The following is a 24,795-nucleotide window of genomic DNA, read 5'->3' on the forward strand; positions in this document are numbered from 1 at the left end:
CCTCCCTATGCTTTATCAATGCGAACTCAGCACCGACGAACATAGTCACGTGAACTCAGCACCGGTAACCATCTTTCTATTAGGTCGGCAATAGGTCGGGCTTCGGGCTCGAGCCTTAGAAAATCCTATTTATAAAGAGTAAAAGCCCATCCCAGCCCATGAACAGGTCTACCCCAGACCAGTGTAAGATCAGTAAAAGATAGGGTGGATGCTAGTTGTGTCAATCCTATCAAGTATCAACATTGCCCAGATGTTTATATAATATTTTTATTATATTACTTTAGCATAAAAAAATATAATCATGGCTATCAATGGGCTGGGCCAGATTTAGAGGTATGTTGTATTTGAAAAATCCGATCCAAAACATCTATCTTCTTCATCCATATAGTCATTGCTGGCCAAGCTCATTCAGCTGCACATATGGAATATCGGTTGTGTTGTGGTCATCGATGTTCCATATGTGCGGCTGGATGAACGTGGCCAGCATTTCCGAATTCATATAGCTTATAGTGGTCAAGGTTCAAAGTATTGACACGTATCGGCTCGTATTGGCTGATACGTATCATTTCAGGACCCCACCAATGTGCCCCTATAGTGGGTGTATCGGGGGCCTGACTGGTTCAGGGGATGGAGGAGACCTAAACCGCCCCCCCTGAACTGGTTTCAGAAAAAAAAAATAAAAAAATAGTATCGATTCACCCGATACGCTGGATACACCCATACTAGCGTATCGGGCGTATCGATATTTTGGACCTTGATAGTGGTTATTCAACACAACAACCACAATAGCACAAATAGGGGGGGGGGGAGGGCATCCTCTATGGTTTTTCACCCATCCAAGCTGTATTCACGTTAGAATAATGCTGGCAAATATTATTCACACCGGAAAACAAAAATTTTTCACTTGGTTTTGGATTTTCATTAGATGATTACATGGGCCCCGGTTTCGGTTTTTGACATAGGAAGAGTTCAAATGACATTGGAAGAGCGTGGTTAATGTGATGCAAGAAGAACATTTCAAAATATGACACGTATCGGTTCATATCGGTTGATACGTATCGTATCGGGAGCACCCCGATATGCCCCTATAGAGGGTGTATTGGGGTTTTGACCGGTTTAGGGGGTGGAGGAACCTTAAACCGGCCCCTTGAACCGGATTTGAGAAAAAATGAAGAAAAAGTACTGATATTACCCAATACACCCCTACCAGCATATTAAGTGTATCGATATTTAGAACCTTGGCTAGAACTTTGAGATCGAATGGACTCGAGTCAAAAGGTCATAAACTCGAGTCGGCTCGATTCAAGGTTGATTTAAAAAAAATGTTTTATGAAAAAATTATATATAAAAAATATTTTTATTTAATATTTAAAAATTTAAGAATTATAATAATTAATTTGATGCATATGACGACTAGATCTCCCAACATCCGAAATCCGTAATAAATCGAGTGGACAAGATCCGATTCAAATGCAAACAAATCAAATTTATATACCTACATCCGATTAGATTACATCCATTTAATTTGCAATCCTATTTTCTGTTTCTCAACTGACTCGGAAAAACACCAAACCAATCAACTGGAATTATAAACTTGACAACGAATCATGTGTTATTTATCAAAATTCATAAATTCATAGGTGGGTTTTGTTTGTCATACCATCATGGTTTTTAAAACTGGACCGAACTGGACGGTCAGACTGGAAAACCGGGAACCGGTCACTTGACTGGTTCCATTTTCCCCAAATCTGCTTATTCCCCAAAATCATTGATTTTGGTCAGCAAATTACTGAATCAAGTGGTTAATTGTTCAAACCATTCGAACGGTTTTGATCGTTTTCAAAATTTTTAGTTTTTTTTTTATTTTTTATTTTTTGTCAGAACAGGCCGGTCGTTTGGGTCAAACGGTCAGACCGTTCGAACCGGTAACTGGACCCCTGACTAGTTCGATCACTGATTCAGTTTTAAAAACCACGTATACCATATCTTTTTCATATCATAGATTTTTCTAAATAAAAAACATATAAAAAGGTTTACTTTAGTTGGGCCACATGGCAACGTGGTGCACTGTAGGGGTGATCATTTCAGCCCGGCCCAGAAATTCTAGGCTTGGGCCTGGGTTTTGTGTTCAGGCCTGCAAATTTTAGAGTCGGGCTTGGGCTTAATACTTCAAGCCCGGTCCGGCCTACATATACTTAAACTTGCACATTTTGTGTATAATGTATGTATATATGCTATTTTACATTATATTATATATTATATATATAAATATTATAACATTGATATATATAATTTTTATTATATGTAATATTTTATATTATGTAATGTATAAAATAAGTTTATATGCATGTTATATCATTTAATACGTAGATATATAATGTTTTACATATGAGTGACGTTGGCCCGGATTCTGGCCCGGCCTGGCCCGGGCCATATAGGCTTGAGCTAAGAATTATAATTTAGGCCCGAAACCCCAGGACGGGCCAGGCCTGGGCCTAAGCTATAGCCCTTATCACAAGTGCAAAGCCCGGCCCGGCCCATGATGACCCCTGGTGCACTGACCGGTCAGGAATTTCTGCCGCGACTCGGCAGCGTTTTTCCCATTTAAAACGTGCTTAAAAAAATCCTTACAAAATCCTTACAAAAACCAAACCAAAGATTTGAATTTTGAAACGTTCCTATGAACTCCGAAAAAATTGAACGGTCGAGATTAGAGTAGGTGGTGGCCCCCCTTAAATCGCGAGCGTGTTTGGCATGAATAAAAGATAAACGTGGTGAGTGGTGAGACAATAAAGCCCAACTCCACAAGATGCGCACCGGCCCCACTTTTCCGAAATCCACCTACCCCATACTGCCACATGTCACGTGAGGGCCCTTTTTATATCAACCTGTTTGTGAAATTGGAACAGCGACAGCGAGTGTGAAGCGAGAGAGAGAAAAAGAAAGAGTTGAACTAAATGACATTGGTAAGAGAAAGAAGACGCCAGCAAGCACTCAGGCTTCCCTTACCTCCCCAAAATCCATCGCCGTATTTTTGTTATCGGGTTCAGTCGCCATCATCACTGCTGTCATCTTCGATAAGGCCGGATTCTCCCGACATTAAGGGCCTCGCGGAGCTCGAGAAGCTGGCCGTGCTTGGCCACGGCAATGGTGGGACTGTTTATAAGGTTCGACAACGTCGGAGCTCTTCCATTTATGCGTTAAAGGTGCTGAGGTTCGACCATGATGCAATTGGAATTTGGCACCAGGCTGGTCGCGAGGCAGAGATCCTCAAGCGGGTTGATTCGCAGTTTGTTGTGAGGTGTCATGGAGTGTTTGATAGTGGGACGGATGCAGACAGCGGTGAATTATGCTTTGTGATGGAGTACATGGAAGGTGGGTCGTTGCATGATGTACTGAGGCTCCGCCGGAGGCTCCCGGAGAGTGTTATCTCCGATGTGGCCAGACGGATCCTGGAAGGACTCAAGTATCTGCATGGAATGAAGATTGTTCACAGAGATATTAAGCCATCGAATTTGCTTATCAATAGCAAAGGAGAGGTCAAGATTGCTGATTTTGGGGTGAGCCAGGTGGTGGCGGGTTCCCTTGAAGCAAGCGATTCCTACGTAGGGACGAGCGCTTATATGAGTCCCGAGAGGTTCGATTCTGAAAAGTGGAACGGAGGGCCGAACGACGATGGGTTTGCCGGAGATGTTTGGGCTCTTGGAGTGACAATGCTGGAGTGCTATATGGGTCATTTCCCCTTGATTGCTCCGGGACAGAAACCTGATTGGGCTACACTCATGTGTGCCATATGCTTCGGTGAGCCACCCAAGTTGGTGGAGACGGCGTCGCCGGACTTTGAGAGCTTCATCCAGCGATGTCTGGAGAAGGATTGGAGAAACAGAGGGACGGTCTCGGAGCTCCTGAGTCACCCTTTTGTGACCAAGCGTTGCACTTCCGCAGGAGGTCTGGTTGGTTTTCCTGATTGAGACGAGTTATAATTTTCCTTTATTTTATCGTTCTTTCTTTTTCACAATCTTTTTTGCATTTTTTGGGCAGTTCCTTGGGTAGGTCAGGTCGTCAATTTAGACATCTGGAGATCTTTTCAATTCTCTTTCTACAAATTGAACTACAACAGAAAAAAAAGGGTGAAAAATCATAAAAATAAAACAGGAAAAAAGAAGAAAAAAGGGAAATGGCTCTTATTTCTGATGTAAATTGATTGAGTGCATCAATTTCTTCTATGAAGGTCTCCATGAATCTGATAGACTGGTTACCTGATGGGACTGTGGGAAGAAGAAATGATGTATATTCATATGGGGGGTTCGCATCCGCCCCCCACAACTTTGCCCCCCAAAAACGTCCCACGCGCTGTGAGTGCGCCGCGTGTCCTCCCACACGCGGATTAGAGGGACTCTTGCGGAGCTAACCGTGTGTCCTCTCGCCCAAAAGGTCATCCTTCTCATTTCAGAACACTTCAACCCTTTGAGCTCCGCCGGTCGACGCGCTCACTTCAACCTTCCACCTTCTGCTCTCAGAACTGAAATCCGCCGGAGATTGCACCCCTTTGAATTCCGCCGGTCGACGCCGACGACCGTTTCGAAAGCAAAGCATTTTTAACAGCGAGAAACGACGAAGAAGATGTCCACTCAAACGCCTTGTTACAGGTCCCTTGTTATATATCCATTTTCTCAGTTTTCATGAACCCATTTTGCCTTGCTTCAAAACCCACATAATCAATCAAAAACAACCAATTTGTTATTTGAAAAAAAAAATAGATTTTTCTTTCGAGTAGGCGAAGATAGTTTAAATTGATTGAAAGGGGAGTCTTTGATGCCGTTATTCTGTGCAAGGCACGCAACACAACTCCCACATAATTTGGTAGTGAGAAGAAAGAATCTCACATCCAAGCATGTAGGCGTTCTGCAATTATCCAGTAGTAAATGCTGCCTAGCCGCCTCTTCCAGCAAGGTGGGTTTCTCAGAAAACGCTGCTTCTCTTTCGGGTTTTCATCGAACTTCTCCATCGATCATGGAGGACGGAAAGTTGGGGATTATATCCTCTGGAACAGAAGAATATTCAACAGAATTGGATGTTGCTGTTAGAATCGTCCAAATGGCTTCCTTTCTCTGTCAGAGGGTGCAGGAGAGCTTGATTTCCAAGGGCAATAATCAGGTTAAATCAAAAGATGATAATTCTCCGGTCACAGTTGCAGGTAACTGCATTGACTGTCTACAAAATGGTTTCTTTTTGGTGATTCTGTATTCTTTGTTGTCTGCTATTTATTTTTCATTCATCACAGTTGCATTAAATGGAACCCTTGGTTTTATCCATTTATTTATTATATTTTTTTGGCGACTGTTCTTCAGTTTTTCCCCTTTGTTATTTTTTATTTTTTATTTTTGAAGGAAATGGTTCTGCTGCTAAACATGAAAATTTGTTATTCCTCTGAGGGACTGAGGGTATGGGTTCCGTTTCGCTTTCTAGAAGCCACATCTTGAATTTGTTGGCTGGTTTAGGTTTGGTTTACAACTGAAGTCTGGGAGATTTTACCAACATAGGTAGATTTTTCGTTTTGGTCAATGGAAGAGACAGAGTTGCAGATGTTGCAGCGGTTCTGACTTGTTGGCGTCGACCGGCGGAACTGGAAGGGGGTTCTCACTCCGACAAAAATGAGAAAAAAAAACATAAAAAATGAAAAAAACTTACTTCCGGTAAGTAAATCTGCCGGAGTGATCGTCAGCAACGACCGGCAGAACTCAAAGGGAACAACCTCCGGCGGGTTTCAGTGGGAAGACACGCGGCGCGCTCACAGCGCATAGGACGTTTTTGGGGGGCGGATGCGAACCCACCCATATGATATATACATGGCAGAGAGAATGTGAGGCATTAATTGTTTCATGGTGTAAAGCAATGACAAAGCTGCTGCAACCTGGTAAAAATGCAGAGGCAATGGTGGTGCTGACCATGAAACAGATTACAGATATGAGCACCCTACATATGAACTATGATATATACATTAGCTGTGCAACCTGTTAAAAATGATTATTTGTCTCTACCACCCTCAATTTTAAATAGTATAAGGATCAAGTTTCAGACATTTGACGTGTATCAACTATCAACTGGACGGTTTCATGGAAGGGGCAAGAGTTCTGGCGAACTCATGCAATCACATTTCTAATTAATTTATTAGTAGTGGAAATGCTAATATTACGTCCAAATTCTTGTTTGGCAATGATGGCATCTTTTCTTAATTTCTCCATCTTTTCCCTATTTTATTCAATTTGTGGTTAGTTAGAAAAGGAGCAGGGCCATTAATACTCGGGCTGTCAAAAAAAAAATTGGTTAGACCATCCAGTATGAGATTGCGTTTGGCAATCCGGATACCCCTCAATAAAATGCTAAGAAGCAGGTATTTGAAAGAGAAAACATCACAGGTGTTTGGTTTAAAACACTGGCGTGTTCACATTTCATGGGCGGTCAAATGTGGGAATGTGGACTAGATGGGCTGGAGACAAAACTATAGGGCTGTATATAACGAACTAATAGGCCAGTATTGGGTATTGGATTTTAAATTCATTAGGGATTAAATCTAATGGGGTTTGATGGAGCGCAATCCAGCCGGTCTTATCTGTCAACGAACTCGCCTCTGAGCTGGAGCGTTAGGGGGCCTGAAACGGGGAAGATGAGAGAACTCCGGGAGGAATCCGGTGTGATAATTCCGAAGTTCAAGTCAGTAATCTCTCAAAGGCAAATTGAAGACCAGATAGTGCAAAGTTCACATACCTTGTTTGTTGGGGGTAGGAAGGTTCTTATAATCACTTCGCGCACTCGCTCCGAGGTCCTTGTCAGGTCGGCTATGATTACCCTTGCGTGTCAATTCGGCTGTCGTCCTTTCTGCTGGGACAGAACCGTCACTGCCTAACCGTCTCTTTAACTGGAGATGGCGGTGTCGGGTGGCGGTGGTAGGTGGTCGTTTAGAGTGCGGCCATCAAGCGTCAGATCCCAAGTCAGTCTGGTGCGGCGCCCTCGGGTACGGACTTCCTCAGTGTCAGGTATGGTACGATTTGTTTGGTTTTAGTGCTCGGAAGGTGACGCGGAGTGGTGAGTGAAGCGAAGTCTTGAGTTCGGAGGTATGTATAGGGAGGGCTAGTTCGGCGAGGTGTACCCCGAACTGTTACAAGGTTGGCTAGTTCGGTGAGGTGTACCCCGAACTGTTACAAGGTTGGCCAGCTCGGTGAAGTGTATCCTGAACTGTTACAAGGTTGGCCAGTTCGGTGAAGTGTATCCCGAACTGTTACAAGGTAGAACAATTCGGATTACTTCCTGGTTTGGGGCCAAGGGTGAGTTCGGGCCCCCAGTAGGGAGTTCGGTCCGCTGGTGTCTCCCCTTGGTGTTCGTGCCTTAGGCTTGCTTTTGTGCCGAACTGTTGTTTTTGCCACGTGTCGCATAATTGTGAGGTCGGGCCAAATCTTCCTTCATCAGGGTTCATTGGTTAATTACATGATAAAACACAATTGCACACAAAATATAGCTTTTCTCATATTAAAACCAGTTTTAACTTGTCCCATATTGGAAAATTACAAGTTTTGTTTTGAATTTTTTAATAAGAGTTGATTTACACTTCTTAGAAATAGAAGAGAATAGTATGGAAGCTTACTACTATGCAATGCATGTGCATATATGTGTGTGGCATAATGTGGTGCATTTTGGCCTTTTGGTATGATGCTAATCGTTGATGTGATCAACGGCCATGATTTGATCGGGTGTGATCAAGAGGCACAAATCAAATTTAACAATCATTAACTGTTAACTACCTTTTAAACAGTCACAATTTCAAACATTGTGTCTTTCTCTGAATTCGAAGACTCTTGAACTTTACTCGTTGTGGATAAACTCAATAAAACTGAGTGAGCACAAATAACATTCTAAAGACAATATCTTCAGATGTGCCTCATAGCTTTTTCTCCAATTTTTCGGAGACCCCATTTCCCAACAACACATATGACGTGGTTCAAGTCTAAAAGCAGTCACTTTGTGCAAAATATAAAATGTTCTTTTAAGTAGAAAAGGAGAAGGTTTGAATGGAGTTTTATATGAAAAATGAACGACCTATGTAGCAAGATCTCTTTTGCATATCTAGGGGTGTCAATGTACTGGTTTTGAGAGTTACTCCATCCAAATTGGATGGACCAATAAGACGTATTGAATTGGACTAGTCGAGACTTAATGGTCCAAAGTATTTATTGGGTTGGATTGGACCTAGTCCATCTATAATGAATTTAAATTGGATTGGGTTGGACTGAATCCAATATCTGGTCCGTTGATGGAAGATTGTCCAGACACTAAATTAGATTGGTCCAAAATGGTCCAAAATATTCATTGGATTGTATTGGACTAGGTCAATTTGTAATGGGCTCACATTGGACTAGATCGGATTGGACCAAATCAAGTAAAATTGACACCCCTATGCATATCCGTTATTTTTCTTGATGGTTTGTTTCAGATATCTAAAGTTAGTTGAATTAGAATCCAAAACTGAGTTAGGGGAAAGTTATAAATGAATAAATTGAAATGACAGAGAAGAACAAGATATGTGAATTGGCCAAAGAAAAAGAAATAATTGAACTGATCAAAATGCGTTCACAAAACAAAGTTCAATGAAGATAGCTCAATCCAAAAGCACAAAGTAAGACTAGTGGCTAAAGCCTATGCCTGACAATTGGGGGTAGATTTCCTTGAAACTTTTGCACTAGTTGCAAGAATGGAACAATTAGAATTATTCTTGCACTTGATATTCAATTAAAATTGCAAGTGTTTCAATTTGATGTGAAATCAACCTTTCTAAATAGAGATTTAGAAGAAGTTTATGTTAAACAACAATAAGGATATGTGATAAAAGGAAAAGAGGACAAGGTTTACAAGCTTCAAAAAGGTTTGTATAGAAGCAAGCACCTCAGGCATAGAATAGCAAGATTGATAAATACTTCTATAAGAATGGATTCAGAAAAAGTCCAAATATGTCAAGAAGGAATGTATGCACGATTTTGTTCTTGTTTGTCTTTATGTTGATGATTTGATTTATACAAGTAACAGTTCAAAATTGTTGAATGAATTTAAATTAGCAATTATCAAGGAATATGAGATGATTGATTTGGAGTTATTGAGATACTTTATTGGGATTCAAGTGAAACAAAGAAAAAGTGAAATTTTATATCCCAGGAGAAGTAAGTTGATTTGTTAAAAATGTTTCATATGTCAACTTGTAAACCCCTAGCTATTCCTATGGCTATCAATGAAAAGTTGTCAAAGGAGGATGTAATAGAATTGGTAGATGCATCAATCTATAAAAGCCTTGTTAGTTTTTTGATTTTTCTCACCAACACAAGGCCAGATATTATTTTTGCTATGAATATTATTTCAAGATACATGAACAAGCCAAGTAAAATTCATTTTGAGGCAGCAAAGAGAATACTTAAATATGTGAAAGGAACTAAAAACTTTGAGCTGAAATATGAAAGTGAAAATGAATGCAAGTTAGTTGGATTTTTAAATAATAATTGGGCTGGTTCCATAGATGATCAAAAAAGAACAATTGGATACGTTTTTTCTCTGGGAAGTAAAATGATCTCTTAGTCATCCAAGAAGCAAAATATTGTGACACTTTCTTCAACTGAAGTAGAATACATTTTAGCCACTAGTGCATCTTGCGAAGCAATTTGGCTTAGAAGACTTTTAGAAGACATTCAATTTGTGCAAAATAGCCCAATTACAATCTACTATGACAACACTCAACTATTGTAATAACAAAAAATCCAGTTTTTCATGGAGGAATACAACATATTGAGTTGAGACAACACTTCATTAAAGATTCAACTAAGAAAGGAGAGATTGAAATGTTGAAGTTCATCAAGATTGAAAATCAACATGTTGATATCTTCACCAAGCCCCTAGCTTCTGAAAAATTTTTGCATTTTAGATCTCTAATAAAAATTATAAATTAAGAGTAGGTGTTGAAAAGTAAAGTAGTAATTTTGTAATTTTCCTTTATATATTGTCTTTTATATTAAGTGGGTTGCCTTGGGATTTGGTGCCAAAAGTTATAGACGGTAAAAGTAAAACTCATTTTTATATCTTGTAATTTGAAACATTTTGTAACAGAGAAGAAGCAGCAAAGACAAAAGTAAAACCCAGAACCATAAATTGGTTTTTCATCTTCTTTTCTTATTCTCGTAATTCTATATTCATTTTCTCTTTTGATTTTTACCACCACACTTCCATTCCTCCAACAAATTACATGCATTCACTAATATTGGTTGCATGTTTAATTGAAGCGCCCATACTCCATTAGGCGTCAATTCATTATTGAATTTTCCAACAAAACAGGAGTAATACATTAGAGGGCAATTGACCATGTAGCATAGAGGTTACAAGCAAGTGAGCAACTCCATTTCACTTTCGTGGAATGAAGGAGATAACCATGTCACGGAAACAATGCAGTAGCATCCTGCAATTTGCTATCACAGTATGCAAATGCCCAACGAGGAGTCTGACAGGAGTGATATTACCGACTACGCATTCCCTTCTAACCAAATTGATCAATATTAAGATGTGAAGCCAGCAAAGAGACCTTTTCGACAAGACATTGCTGCTTTGATATTCTAGGCCTTCAATACAACTTCTTGAAAGCCGAGTAGGCAAACTGTTTTATCAGTTAAGACCCGAAAGATAAAAGCATTGATTCCAGTCCGCTGGATTCTCCACATCTTCAATCTTAGCTTTAACCGGTTCATTTTCACCCGGGTGGAGTCTTCTATTTTTGAACCTCATAATCAAATCCTCTATTCGGGGGGATGGGAGTGACATGATCATACGTAAAGGGTAAATCAGAAACTTAGTGAAAGAAGATGAAAAAAGAACTCGCCCACTACACCAAAAAGTATTTATATTGTTGTTTTGATCTCAAATTAGCCCCTGTTTGGGGCTAAGTGTTATTTCGTAAGCGCTTGCTCTTACCATGACCATGACCATGCCCCTAGTTGACACAGAGCAGACGTGGGACTTGAGTTAAAAGGAGCTAATGTGCTATGTGAGGGTATCATGATTAGGGGTGCCCACGCCTAAATTTTAAATCGAATGGATAGCACTGATTTTTGAAAAACTGGTAATTAAAACTAAAATTGAACCAAAGCCGATTGGTCAACTGATTTATCGATTCATCGGTTTAGTTTGTTGTCGATTTTTTGGTTTTTTATTTTTATAAAATATATTATAAAAAAATTTATAATAAAAATAAAAAATGCATATAAAATATTACATTATAAATCATAAATATATATTCATTTATAATATATAGATAATATAATATACATACAAAAATATATAATATGCATTGACAATATATACATCAGATAAATCAGATAAAAGTCCAAATGGGAAATAAAATCCTAAAATAACTAGAGGATAAACTACTAATGTAACTAGGAAACTATCAATAAGATAAACACTCGACTGCTATATTAGAGTCCTTGTAGGATTTTAAGTTATCTCGCTGATACACCCCCTCAATCTTAATGGGTGTGAAGACACATTAAGTTTGGATTGAAGAAGATGAAACCGAGAAGAAGTTAAACCCTTGGTGAAGACATCAGTGATTTGATCAGATGAACTAATGTGTTTGATGCAAAGTAAATCCACAAGCAATCTGATCTCGAATAAAGTGAAAATCAACCTCAACATGCTTTGTGCGAACATGATAGATTGGGTTGGCGGCAAGATAAGTAGCGCTGATGTTGTTGCACCAGACGCCAGGAGGAGAAGAGAGAGAGAGATGCCTAAGTCCAAGACAAGGGACTGCAATCACATGATTTCAGCAGTGACTTCAGCAAGAGCACGGAACTTAGTTTATGTTCTAGACTGAGCAACGGTAACTTGCTTGTGAGCTCGCCATGAGGCAAGGTTCGCTCCAAGATACACTGCATAGTCGCCTGTGGAGCACCGGTCATCAAGGCAGCCAGCCCTATCAGTCACAAAAACCAACAAGAGAAGTGGGTGATGCGGTGCTGAAGTGTAGAACATGGTCAATAAAGCCTTTGAGGTAGCGGAGGATGCATTTGACGAAGCTCCAATGGACATTAGTGGGGTTTTGTTGGAACTGACAAGCTTTATTGATAGTAAACAAGATGTCCAACCTGGTGAGAGTGGCATACTGTAGTGCTCAAACAAAACTTCAATACTTAGATGGATCAGCCAGTGGTGTGCCATCAACCTTAGAGAAAGTAAAGTTGGATGGAGCTGGAGTTGAGATTGGTTTAACGCCATCATTTTGCACTTCAGTAGAAAATCGAGTAGATGTTTCTTTTGGGAGAGGCATATACCAGTAGCAGTGTTGGTTTCTTATGCCTAAGAAAAAGTGCAGTGAATCAAGATCTTTGAAGGTAAAAATATCAACTAGAGAGTGAACAAACTGAGAGAGAGCTTCATAAGTGCTGGCAGTAACTAATAAATCATCAACATAAACCACAACAATAATTTTAACACCATATTGATTATAAATAAAGAAAGATGAGTCAGCATTGGAGGGAACAAAACCAAAGTCTACTAGGGTGGATCCTAGTTTATGGAAGCAGGCACGAGGGGCCTGTTTGAGCCCATGGAGTGCTTTCTTTAGTTTATACACATGTGATGGATATTGAGGGCTAATGAACCCTTGAGGTTGTTTCATATACACTTCTTCACCGAAATCCCCATATAAGAATGCATTGTTAATGTCAAATTGTTGAATTGGCTAGTTATTTGCAAGTTGAATACTAAGAACCATGCGAATGGTAGCAGGTTTTACTGTAGGGCTGAAAGCTAAGTGTCACCAACATCGATCCCCTCCCGTTGGGAGTATCCTTGTGCAGCAAGTCTGATTTTGTACCTTTGAAGAGAACTATCGGCATTATATTTCAAACTATATACCCATTTGCAACCAATAATGTTCATATGAGGGGAGGGGAGAACTAGGACCCATGTACCATTATGCATTAGTGCATCAAATTCATCACTTATAGCTGTCCACCATTCTTGGTGTTGAATGGATTGGGAGTAGCTCATGGGTTTAGATGGTGCAGAGGAGAGTGAGAGTAAAGCATGAGGAAGAGGGTGGTGCATAGACTTCTAAACAGGGCGAGTAGCATGCACGGTGGAGTCAATAGAACAAAAACGCAAAGGGAGAGAAGATATGGACTTGATGGAGGGGGTAGAAATAGTGTTTGATGAAGGTGGTGTAGCTAATGGTGACTCTGAAGGAGGAGCCGAAGAAGGAAAAGTAAGAGGTGGAGGAGCAATGATGGTTGTACCTGGGTTAGTGGAAGGAGGAGAAGAGGATGGACTCAATGCAAAGAGGAAGGTGCTCTCATTGAAGACTACATCCTAAGTGATGATGATTCGCTTAGAGAGAGGATTGTAGCACAAATATCCTTTGTGATGAGATTGTAGCCAAGAAAAATATGTTGAATAGAGTGATAGTCAAACTTGTGAGAGTTGTATGATTGCAGAAAGGGGCAACATGCACACCCGAAAGTTTTAAGAAAATTTTAGTAAGGGGGTGTGTGAAAAAGTGCTTCATCAGGAGAGGAATTACCCAAAATAGGAGTGGGGAGTCTGTTGATGAGATAAACAACGGTGTCAACAGCATAGCCCCAGAAAGAGAATGACATGGACGCATTAGAATCAGGGCAAGGGTTGTGTCAATAATGTGACGATACTTGCGCTCTGGAGCACAAGGTGTTATGCCTATAATACTATTTGCAAGGGTTGTGTTTGGTTGCAAATAAGGTAAACTAAAAGGGTTGTGTCAATATGTATTATAGGCATAACAATACGATGTTTGTTTGCAACCAAACACAACCTAAATCTATGAATAAAATATTTGTGTTGAATAATATTTGCTATATTATTCTTTCTATATAGAGAATAGAGAATAAACTAATAATTTGTACTCATCATACCTCATATGCGTCATGAACAACCAATATTTTTTTAATATGTAATTATGATTTCCTACATTTTCTAATATCATTTTTTATTTTTTTTTACAATTTGTTTTTTTTATAATTTCTGATTTCTTTTGTTTTTGAGACATGACTTTTGGGGATTTTACGAATTTGTATGTTTTTTTATACATTTTTTGTATAGAATTCTGTTTCTATGAATTTTTGTGGTTTCTGATTTTTATGATATTTTCTTACTTTTTTGTGCATTTGGGGTTTTTATGAAATTTTATTTTTTTCCTGAAATTCATAGAGTATTTTTATAAATTATGTGCAATACTTTTAATTTTTTTGTTTTTTTCTAAAATTTACGATTTTTATGTAATTTCTACAATTTGTTCTCGAAAATATATGATTTTTTGTATTTTTTCTAAAATTTCTATATAAAATATATGGTTTTAAGAATTTTTTAGTTATTTTTTTCTGAATCTTCTTATTTTTTGGCAATAAAAAAATCTTCTTATGTTTATTTCTTTGCAATTTCTGATATATATTTTGCTGAAATACATGCAATTTTTATAATTTTTCATAATAGCTACATGTTTTGACAACTTTTATACAAATGAGCACCTGGGGAATGCGTATTAACCTTTAAAACAGATAACAGATTGAGGGAAAGTGTTGAAATCCCAAACGGCAGGGGGTGTTTCTCCCCCAATAAAGTTCTGTAGGGTGCTAGGTGTCATGAGTAGGGCTATCAATGGACAGGATATTGGTATTGGTCCAATCCGATCTGGTCCCGTATAAGTCCAATATAGATGGATCAGGTCTCCCCAATCCAATCCGATATTGACACCCGTACATTGGTTCAATCCAATCCATTACAAATGAACTATTAGGCCTAGATTATCTTATGCCAATGGAACTAATAATCATTAGGTCTAGTTTAGTCCAATACAATATGTCTTTATGGAGTTGGAGTTGTGAGGCCAATTGAAGACCATGCAGGACAGCGAGAAGGCCATAGCTTCTGCCTCTAAAGGGGAATTCACCCAAAGCTTCTATTAATTCTCCATTCGAATCTCTTATGATCACTCCTATTCCATCTTTGTTTAAACAAAAGACCCCATTGAAAAATCCAGTATTAGGGGGACGTAACAAATTAAAAGGCCGCCTTTGGTTAAGAAAGCATTTGATGAAGATAAATCTTTTTTAGAGATGGTGTAAGATTTCCACCAAAATATAGTTCAAGGCTTCAAGCTATAAATTAAGCTTTAAAATGTTAATGTTGGTTCATAATCAACTAAGTATATATAGGCAATTGGGCTAGCTAACTGATCTTAATTATTCAAAAATATTATGGCCAGCTTAAATAGAGATGGATATGTGGTGGGGGCTATACAAATATCATGCATCTAAACAAATCAATGTATGTTATATATTACATATAAGAATATATATATATATATATCAACCCAATTTTTTTTGGGTTGAATTAGGGTTAAGTTCAGGCCAACCCCGGCTCAAGTTGCAACCTTAGATTTCATGATTGATTTTCCCGGCATAAACCCAAGTTGGTTTTCTGATACACTTGTCAATGAAGCTTACATACGTTGCATTGTAGTAATGACACTGGATCCATTCTGACTCAAATCAAGGCTAGCTAACTCTACAAATTATTCATCAAATTTGAGAGCAAAAATAAAGAAAACATAATCAATAAATAGAGAATCCAACTTTATGCAATTTATGGTTGAGTTAAAAAGAACATATAGCATCTGAATATACCTTGAATTGGAATGTTTCCTTCCAAATAGTTTCTACTAAGAGACAGATTCTTGATGAATTTTAGGGCACCCAAAGACGCAAAATGGTGTTATTGAAGTATATAATTCCCACTTCGGTCGAGGACCTCCAACTTTTTTAGTCTACTCAACGGTTCCAAGTCTTCAAGAATTAAAAAGAAAATAATACATATGAATTCAAGATCGATATGCAGGGATAGTCAAGTAAGAATTGAATGGCAGATGGTGGGTGTCATACTAGGATGACGAAGATGTATGTCATCATAAAATCTTTTGGGTTGGAACTGTACTTGATATGGATTGGTAGTATCATAGTCATTATATAAGTTTTTTTTTAATAAAAATAGAGATTGCAATTATGGTTTTGAAAACCGGATCGGATCGGACGGTTGGGTTCCGGTTTTTCCCAAAATTGGATTTTTCATAAAAACCGTTGATTTTGGTCAGTAAATCGCTGATCCGAGTGATTAATCATTCGAATGGTTTTGACCGGTTTTAATTTTTTTATCAGAATGAGCCGCCATTTGGTTTAAACAGTCGGACCATTAGACCTGATAACCGGACCCCTGACCGGTTTGGTCTCTAGATCATGGTTTTGAAAACCGGACCAAACTGGATGATCGGACCAGTTGACCCAAGAATCGGTCAGGTAACTGTTTCAATTCATTTTATTCATAACATTCAACTTCAAAGTAATTTTTGTTCATTTTATTAAAATGTTTGGTTTGAAGGAAAAAGTAGGGAAAGGAAGGGACCTACCTTTCCTTTCCTTTGCCTAAAGCACCCATAGTTTGATGATGGATATAGCATTGAATATAACGAAATGGTGAAACAGGATTCATGTAACTGACCATATATAGTTTCTGTGCAAATAGTACCTTTTTGATCCAATTAAGGATAATCCAAATTCAATTTCATTATAATTGGATTGGAAACGGATTCAAAATATATATACACAAGAGTCATAGTCTCAAGTTTCATAGAAATTATTTCAATTCATTTTGTTCATAACATGCAACTTCAAAGTAATTTTTAGTTCATTTTATTAAAGTGTTTGTTTTGAAGGAAAAAGTTAAGGAAAGGTGGGGAAATCTATACATTTTATCTTTCTTTCTCTATTTTTTCCTTCAAATCAAACACAGCCCAAAGGTAAAAAAGATTTAAGCATACAACTTTTCATAAATTGACTTAAGCAATATTATATAATCTATAAACAACTGTAATAATCCAAACCACGAAATATTTAGGTTTTAACCTTAACATTTTCAAAAGCAAAAATCAATCCAATAGGCTTAGTTTGGGGAAGAGTACAAATACAAATATATACAGTATTTCTAAACCATGTATTTGCGGTACTTTTCCCAAATTGAGCCTAATAGAATAGTTTGAAGGGTTATTTACTAAAACAACCCTCTAGTTTCACGGACTTACTTAAACTTATCTTATTGTTTTTCAATTTATTAAAACACTCCCTATAGTTTGCAACCTATTTGCTTAATAGACCTTTCATTAAGAAGTATCTGTTTTGCCATTTGAAAATAGTAACATGATTGCCTAAACTGAGTGGAGAGTGTTCAAGGGCATGGGCTCATGATTTTTATTCTAAAAGTACCCCTAACACTTCTTTGTAAAAAAAAAAAGAGCAAATAGAGTCCAATATATTGGTTGTCTATCTTATTAGGGGTAAAAGTTGTATTTTTCAATTTTCTTTTCTTTTGATTAATTTTTTTCAAATGGACACTAAAGTCAAAACTGTCATTTTCCACTATCATCTATGGAAAGATCGATTAAGTAAATCAATTGCAAACTATAGGATTTACTTACAAACTTAGGGGTGTTTTAATAAAACACAAACTGGTAAGTTTTAGTAAACCCATGATTGGAAATGACCTTAGTTTAAATAAAGATGGAGCCGCTTATAGACTCTATTCACTTTTTCAGACTTTTGTAAATTGAAGAACCTCGAAATCTTGGACCTTAGTAGGAATGGCCTTGAAGGAACTCTGCCTCCATGTTTCAACAATTTGACATCTCTTTGGATGATAGATCTCACTTACAATCAATTCTCAGGGAAAATTGAAGAACCTCGCTGAAGAATATCCATATTGGGTTCCACGTTTTAAATTGAAGAAGCTCTCATTAAACGAGTTCACTGTGGGGCGGCCACAATGTCCCACAGTGCATTCTCGCCATGTATTGAGAACATCTCCTCATGATAATACCAGATCTAATGGTGTCATCATCGGGAGATGTTCCCAATACAAGATGGGGATGCATTGTGGGACATTGTGGGGCACCCCGTCGAGGGGCGCAGATCTGAACTCTCATTAAACAACTGCAAGCTAAACAATCTCAGTGGTGTTTTTCCAAAACAATTCACTATTGGAAGTGCTAATATCAACAGACCAGTTTCACCTACCATCCATTAATACTTTGGTGAATGCAACTCACATAGACATCTCGGACAACTACATTCAAGGAAAGCTTCAAGACAATATTGGTGGAATACTTCCAAATCTAGGGTATTTAAATCTATCAAGAAATGCATTTAATGCATGGTGAGATTCCTTCCTCAATTGGTGACATGAGCGGATTGTGGGCTTTAGATCTTTCTTATAATAACTTCTCCGGAGAAATACCAGAGCACTTAGCCAAGGGATGCATCAACTTGGGAATCTTGAGCCTATCAAACAATAGTTTGCATGGCCAAATATTTCCAATGTATTTTAACCTAACTTCATTGTTATTTTTGGCTGTGGACAACAATCAGTTTTCAGGGAATATCTTAGATGGGTTATCTAAATGCACCCAACTAAACATATCGGACATGAGCAACAACCAAATATCAGGCAAGATTCCTAGCTGGTTTCTCAACTTTACTTCTTTGTATACGCTTGTCATGAGAGGGAATCTTTTAGATGGCCAATTCCCAATTGGATTTTCAAGTATTCAGTTTTTGGACCTTTCTGGAAACCAATTTTCATGCTCTATACCATCTTCTCCAGAATTAAATTACATGCATTTGCAGAGAAATCGATTCACTGGATCACTTCCATCATTGCTCCTCAACAGCTCATCTTTAATGTCACTAGACTTGAGATATAACAACTCTGGTGGCATTCCTAGTTGGATTGGAGAGCTCTCTGAACTGCGAGTTCTTTTGTTGGAAGAAAATAACTTTAGTGGTCCAATTCCAGAACAATTGTGTCAATTAAACAGGACTCTTTTCATGGATCTTTCCCTCAACAACTTTGTTGGGTCAATACCCCAATGCCTCAATAACATTAGTTTGAAAGGATAGATGATATGGAGTATCCATTTTACCCAAGATACAGTGGTGACTGGTGCGTGAAGATAATATTTTTGGTGGATATTATGAGCGCGTACAAAATGGATTTTCTCAGGATCATGTAGATGACTACTTGGAGTTCACAACAAAGAGGAGGATCAGCTATTAGTCTATTACACAGATTCAATTCTCAATCAGGTTTCAGTATTGGATTTATCTTGCAACCACTTGACAGGCAAAATCCCTTCTGAAATTGGAGACCTACATGAAATAATTGCACTCAACTTATCACACAATTTCTTGACAAGATCAATTCCTAAATCCTTCTCAAAATTAAGACACCTGGAGAGTTTGGACTTTCCTGCAATAATTTGAGTGGAGAAATTCCTCCACAACTAATTGAGCTCCACTCTTTAGCAGTCTTCTCTGTGGCTTACAACAACTTATCTGGTAGGACACCAGATATGGAAGCGCAGTTTTCAACATTTGAGGAAAGAAAGCAGCTATGAAGGCAATCCTTTTCTTTGTGGACCTCCACTGCAGAAGCAATGTACTGGTATTATAAAACAAAGGTCGATCTTTACCAGATGGAGTTAAGGGAAAAGGTTGTGAAGAAGTTGATTTGACTGCTTTCTCTGCAAGTTTTGCAGCTTCATACAAAACGTGCTTGTTGGCATTAGCAGCTCTTCTCTACACCAATCCTTACTGGCGAAGGATGTGGTTTCATCTCATTAATGAAGGTATATATTCATTCTATGAATTTATCACACATACTGTGCGAAAGATGTGTCATCTTAAACGTATTAACTAGCAATTTATGTGTCTGCATGTGAATGAACAGGAGAGTTCTTGTTTAAGTTGAGTCAGACTCTTTAGGTCTTTTGTTTCATGATGAAATATTTCATACTGCTTGTTTCTCAGCTTCATGAAAACCTCTGAACAATATTTTCAAGTTTTGCTAGGGAAGATCTTAATGGAAAGCTCAGAAATCCCTGTGGATCCTACCTAATATGTAAACCAATGAAATTTCTGAATTCAACAATTACAATTCCAGTGCACAAACTGGTTGATTACCGGTATTCAACAAATGCTTATGGGACATACCTGACCAACTCTCAAGTGCAAATTAAAGACTTCTGATTACTATTAGTTTTTTTTTTTTTTAAATCTTTTTCGGAGTATCAACTAGGATTAACATCTATGGTGTCAGTGTATATAGATGGATAGATAGATACAGAATGAGTATGACTTAGACTCAGTAGCCCGTCAACCTTATCAAACCTTCTACAAACCAATTCAACGAATACTAAATGGATGTAATAAATTAATCTATTGTGTTCATCCAGATCTCCCTGAAATATGTCTACCCAGTTCATCAAAAAGAAAACATTTGCATCACTACATCCACCCACTCTAGACCTCAGAAATAATACATTGGGATCAATAGTAAAGCAAAAGCTAGACAAGTACTGTACTAATTTATGGACATAAACAAAAAATGGAGTGCTAGTGTGCTTCATCTTTCACTAAATAATAAAAAAAATCATGAACTGTATCTCATTGACAAAAATCTATACATAGCACAAAGAACTCTTATTGTTCAACATAACAATATAATTCAAATAAAATGCAACGATTATAATAAAAAAAAAAAAAACAAGACCCTGTACTAGGAGTTTAATGGGAAAGGCCGGCCAAATCAAAAGCTCTTGACACAGCCTTGGACCAAGATTCCAGTTTCTTCATCCTTTGTTCCTTGTCTAATTTGGGACTGAAAATTGTGGGCTTTCCTGCTCTCTCTGCAAAAATGACATCTTCTGTCCATAACCCCACAGCTATTCCTGCAGCATAAGCTGCCCCAAGTGCAGTTGTCTCTACATCAGCTGGTCTCACCACTGGGCTTCCCAATAAGTCAGCCTGCAAATCATTAATATATCAAAATTATGGAAACAATTCTATTTACAGAAGATCTCTTACTCAAAACCAGGGAAGCAAAACTTTGAGACAAAATGGTGGTTCAATCTAGTAATCTGTACTTGGCAAAGGGCTTCTCACGCCAATGAGACCTGTCTACACTCAATCATCACAGACCCAGAAAGAAATGGTGTTTCAATCTAATTCTAATGCCATCATTCACAAGAGCTCTAAAGCAGGCCTCATCAATGGCACCTAGTAGCTGAAGATACAACAGTAACCGTCTTTCATGATGAAATTCAAACAAGAAAGCAACAGAACAGAAACAAAAAACAGATAAAGAGTTGATCAATAGATCTATGAAATAGACAAACAGAGTCCACTCAACAAAGACATGCCTGCGTTTGTTTACGGTGTAAACTTCATCAATGTAAAAGTACATTAATGGAGTTCAACACCAATGGGTTTAAAACTAATGAACCGTTCGAACCTTTTTAAAGTGTGATAATCAATGTAAAACTCAACCGATGGGGAGGGAGGTCCTTATTTACACTGAAAACAAATGTGTGAAAATAAGGATCCGGAGTGGAGTTCTACACTGACTGAAAACAAACGCGGACAAATGCGAACAGACGATGGAGCTTTACATCGATTTGCATGTACACTGAAAACAAACAGAGCCTTAGTAGAATCCACACACCTGAATCTGCATCAAGAGGTTGTTAACTGTTGCACCACCGTCCACTCTAAGCAAGAACTCCCCCTTGTCATTCTTGAACTCACCCTCATCTCCTACATCCTTGTGCATTGAATCCAACACATCGTTTACCTGGAAGCACACACTCTCCAGCACAGCTCGAGCAATGTGTGCCTTGCTTGTAAACCTTGTGATCCCAAGGCACACCCCACGAGCATCTTCTCTCCACCACGGTGCAAACAACCCATTAAATGCCGGCACAAAATAACACCCCCCACAATTATCTACCTTCCCTGCCAGCTCTTCAACCTCTTCTGTGCTCTCAATCAGTTCAATGCCGTCTCTCAGCCACTGAACTGCGTCACCAGCAGTAGCTATCGAGCCTTCCAAAGCATAATACGTTCGAGCAGAGGGGCCTAGCTTGTAAGCAATGGTGCTGAGGAGCCCATGAGATGACTTAACGATGCTCTCACCAGTGTTCAGTAGTATAAATGCACCACTGCCGTAGGTGCTCTTGGCCTCTCCTCTCCGGCACGCCTGCCCCAGCATGGCTGCCTGTTGGTCTCCTAGGCTACTGGCGATTGGAACACCAGAAATTGGCCATCCACTGGCTATATTTCCGATGATTTCAGAATTACTGATGATCTTGGGCAGGATAGTAATGGGTATTCCCAAGGTATCCAGTGTGGCTTTATCCCAATCAAGAGTTCTGAGGTTCATGAGCATGGTTCGAGATGCATTCGAGACGTCGGTCACATGCAACCCAGTCATCTTGTTGTGTTTTCCGTCTTCACCATCGCAACCTCCTGTCAGATTCCAGATCAACCATGTGTCGATCGTTCCAAACAGAGCATCCCCTGTATTCACAGCGTGCTTGACAGCGGTGACATTTTCCAACAGCCATAGGAGTTTAACTGCGCTGAAGTAAGTGCTGATTGGCAAGCCACAGGTCTCTACAAAATGGGTTCTTCCCCCTGGTAATTCTTCTTCCAATCTCCTGAAAACAATCGCAAAATAACAAAACCCAGATTCTAATTGAAAATTATAAGACATGGAAGACATGGACCTTCTTTAAAATCTCAAATTAACAACACGCGGAAAGCTTCCGCCAAAACTGGGAACAGAGAATGGGAAAGAAGAAGAGAATGGAATAAGAAATGTAAACCTGCAGATTGAACTGGTCCGAACGTCCAACCAGACTATGGCGTTATAAAGAGGGCAACCAGAGGACTTGCTCCAGACAAGCGTCGTCTCTCTCTGATTCGTGAGGCCGATCGCTTTCAATCCTTTTTCCACATTATGGCCATCCACTGTCGCCTTATCAATGGCCTTCTCCATGCAAAGACGGACACTCTGCAGAATCTCCATCGGATTGTGTTCTACCCAACTAGCCAAACAACAACAAAAACAGAATCAATAAGAATACAAAATCAGAGTTTTAGAAGAAAAGATCGATCCCAGAAAAAAAAAAATTAAAACGAAAAAAAATGATCTTCACAGAGAAAAACAAATTCATGCATGATTACCCATCTTCGCAGCAGAACTGAGTGAACTCAATCTGATGAGACGCGACAGGCCTACATGACTGATCGTAGATTATAAATCTCGTGCTGCTCGTTCCCTGATCAACCGACCCAATAAAAACCTCCTCTTTCTCCATTTCTTTGGGATTTTTTACCGAATTAGATCCACTCATCTTCCCCCCTCAAAAGCCTATGAAACAGTAACACCAAGGAACAGAGGAAAAAAACACAGAGCAGACCACAATTGACGTGAGAGCAAATGAACGTCAACAGGGAGAAAAGCCTTTACATATTTGAATGGAAAAGGATTTTATTACAGAAAACAAAAGAAGCTCCAAATCGTAATTAATGCGAAAGTAATAAACATATCGTTGAATTAATTAGCTAATCTAAGCACTGGTTGGAGATTGTGAACGACATCTCCGACCGGACCCTCCGAGAAGTCGTTTATGACGTTGTTTACGGAGATCTTGGTCTGCTCAACCGGATCCCACTATCTCTAATGTCGAGCTTATTAGACACGTGGACACTTTTGATATGTTTTCGCTCGAGGATGGCTTCCGTGTGACCCTCCAGGACCTCCCGGTCCAAGCAAGCTTATTTGAGTATTTGGACTCTTTTCTAGACCGGCCCAGCCCGCAAATTGTCGGGTTTGGGCCTTGGGCCAATACTCATGTGCTTAAAAAATATTTTAAGCATTCATCAATGACTTCAAAAATTTGCTCCTTCTCCTAGCATTCATCGATGACTTAAGAAATATTTTCATGTGACCCTCATGTGCTTATTAAACATCTCTTCCCAACAAAACACATTCTAACCCCCTATTAACATGATATAACACCGTACATCGCAGAGATAGAAGGTCCCACTTTTTGTTGGTATGAGATCCAATTCAAATTTCCGAACTATTCCTTCCATAATTTCGTGGGATCATTTTGTTATTTCTCTTACATTTTTGGATAAACATTTTTATCTATGTATGTTTGCTCTTTCACAAGGTGAGGGTTTTGTTCAAATAAGGCTCAAGAGTAAAGTGAGTGAAAAGGAGATGATGTGCTTTGCCCCGCCTATTTTCATCATTTTTGAATTGTCCTCATCTTTCCCATACAAATATCAAGAGAGCATTTTAACAAATTATTAGCGGGGAATCATGCAATGCACGAGATTTATCAAGCGAAAATTAATAATAGAAATGGTCATTTACTAAAATACCCCTTATAGTTTTATGGATTTATTAAAATATACTCTATAGTTAGCATTTTACTAAAACACCACTTATAATTTGCAATGAATTTAATCAAAAGAAAATAAAAATAAAAATACCATTTTTGCCTTTAATAAGACATGAGCAACCACTCTATTGGTTATATTTGGTCAATTTTGTTTTATGTACAAAAAAAAATGTTACGGTATTTTTGGAATAAAAAGTCATGGGCTTAATGGCAAAACAAACACTCTTTAATGAAAGGTTGATTAAGTAAATAAGTTGTAAAATATATGAGATGTTTTAGTAAAATGAAAACTATAAAGTTTAAGTAAATATGTAAAACTATAAGGTGTATTCTAGTAAATGACCCTAATAGAAACACATAATTATTCATATTTTATA

At 38.4% G+C, this 24,795-nt stretch overlaps 2 protein-coding genes and 1 pseudogene across 4 annotated transcripts; 2 read left to right on the forward strand and 1 right to left on the reverse strand.

Annotated features, from left to right (window-relative positions):
* The first annotated feature begins 2,896 nt into the window (after positions 1 to 2,896).
* LOC148869500 (mitogen-activated protein kinase kinase 10-like) lies at positions 2,897 to 6,082 on the forward strand. Of its 3 annotated transcripts, XR_016106872.1 has the most exons (3): positions 2,897 to 3,948; positions 4,042 to 5,197; positions 5,391 to 6,082. XR_016106872.1 is itself a non-coding variant. In XM_088968308.1 (2 exons), the coding sequence occupies exons 1-2, from the start codon at positions 2,958 to 2,960 to the stop codon at positions 4,261 to 4,263; spliced, it is 1,023 nt and encodes a 340-aa protein (XP_088824434.1). In that variant the 5' UTR covers positions 2,897 to 2,957; the 3' UTR covers positions 4,264 to 6,082. The 3 variants fall into 3 exon arrangements, 2 of the variants coding, with proteins under 2 accessions (XP_088824434.1, XP_088824435.1); XM_088968308.1 differs by having other exon boundaries at positions 4,232 to 6,082; XM_088968309.1 differs by lacking the exon at positions 5,391 to 6,082 and having other exon boundaries at positions 2,897 to 4,236.
* LOC148869501 (receptor-like protein 14) lies at positions 5,014 to 19,863 on the forward strand (annotated as a pseudogene).
* Positions 19,864 to 20,588: 725 nt separating this feature from the next.
* LOC148869502 (glycerol kinase-like) lies at positions 20,589 to 23,658 on the reverse strand. Its single transcript, XM_088973485.1, has 4 exons — positions 23,190 to 23,658; positions 22,829 to 23,050; positions 21,667 to 22,660; positions 20,589 to 20,969 (listed from the first exon to the last, which is right to left on the reverse strand). Exons 1-4 carry the CDS (start codon positions 23,357 to 23,359, stop codon positions 20,730 to 20,732), a joined length of 1,626 nt encoding a protein of 541 aa, XP_088829611.1. The 5' UTR covers positions 23,360 to 23,658; the 3' UTR covers positions 20,589 to 20,729.
* Between the last annotated feature and the right edge of the window lie 1,137 nt (positions 23,659 to 24,795).

The sequence above is a fragment of the Nelumbo lutea genome, chromosome 2, assembly GCF_056320005.1.
Source record: "Nelumbo lutea isolate HS-2025 chromosome 2, American lotus-T2T, whole genome shotgun sequence".
NCBI classification, from domain to species: Eukaryota; Viridiplantae; Streptophyta; class Magnoliopsida; order Proteales; family Nelumbonaceae; genus Nelumbo; species Nelumbo lutea.

Coding starts and splice junctions, on each gene's coding strand:
- LOC148869502 (XM_088973485.1), bottom strand. CDS start 23,359: ATGAGTGGATCTAATTCGGTAAAAAATCCCAAAGAAATGGAGAAAGAG. Junction 22,661..22,828: donor CGGACCAGTTCAATCTGCAG/GTTTACATTTCT, acceptor GATTGTTTTCAG/GAGATTGGAAGAAGAATTAC. Junction 20,970..21,666: donor ACCTCTTGATGCAGATTCAG/GTGTGTGGATTC, acceptor AATGATTTGCAG/GCTGACTTATTGGGAAGCCC.
- LOC148869500 (XM_088968308.1), top strand. CDS start 2,958: ATGACATTGGTAAGAGAAAGAAGACGCCAGCAAGCACTCAGGCTTCCC. Junction 3,949..4,231: donor GCGTTGCACTTCCGCAGGAG/GTCTGGTTGGTT, acceptor TCTTCTATGAAG/GTCTCCATGAATCTGATAGA.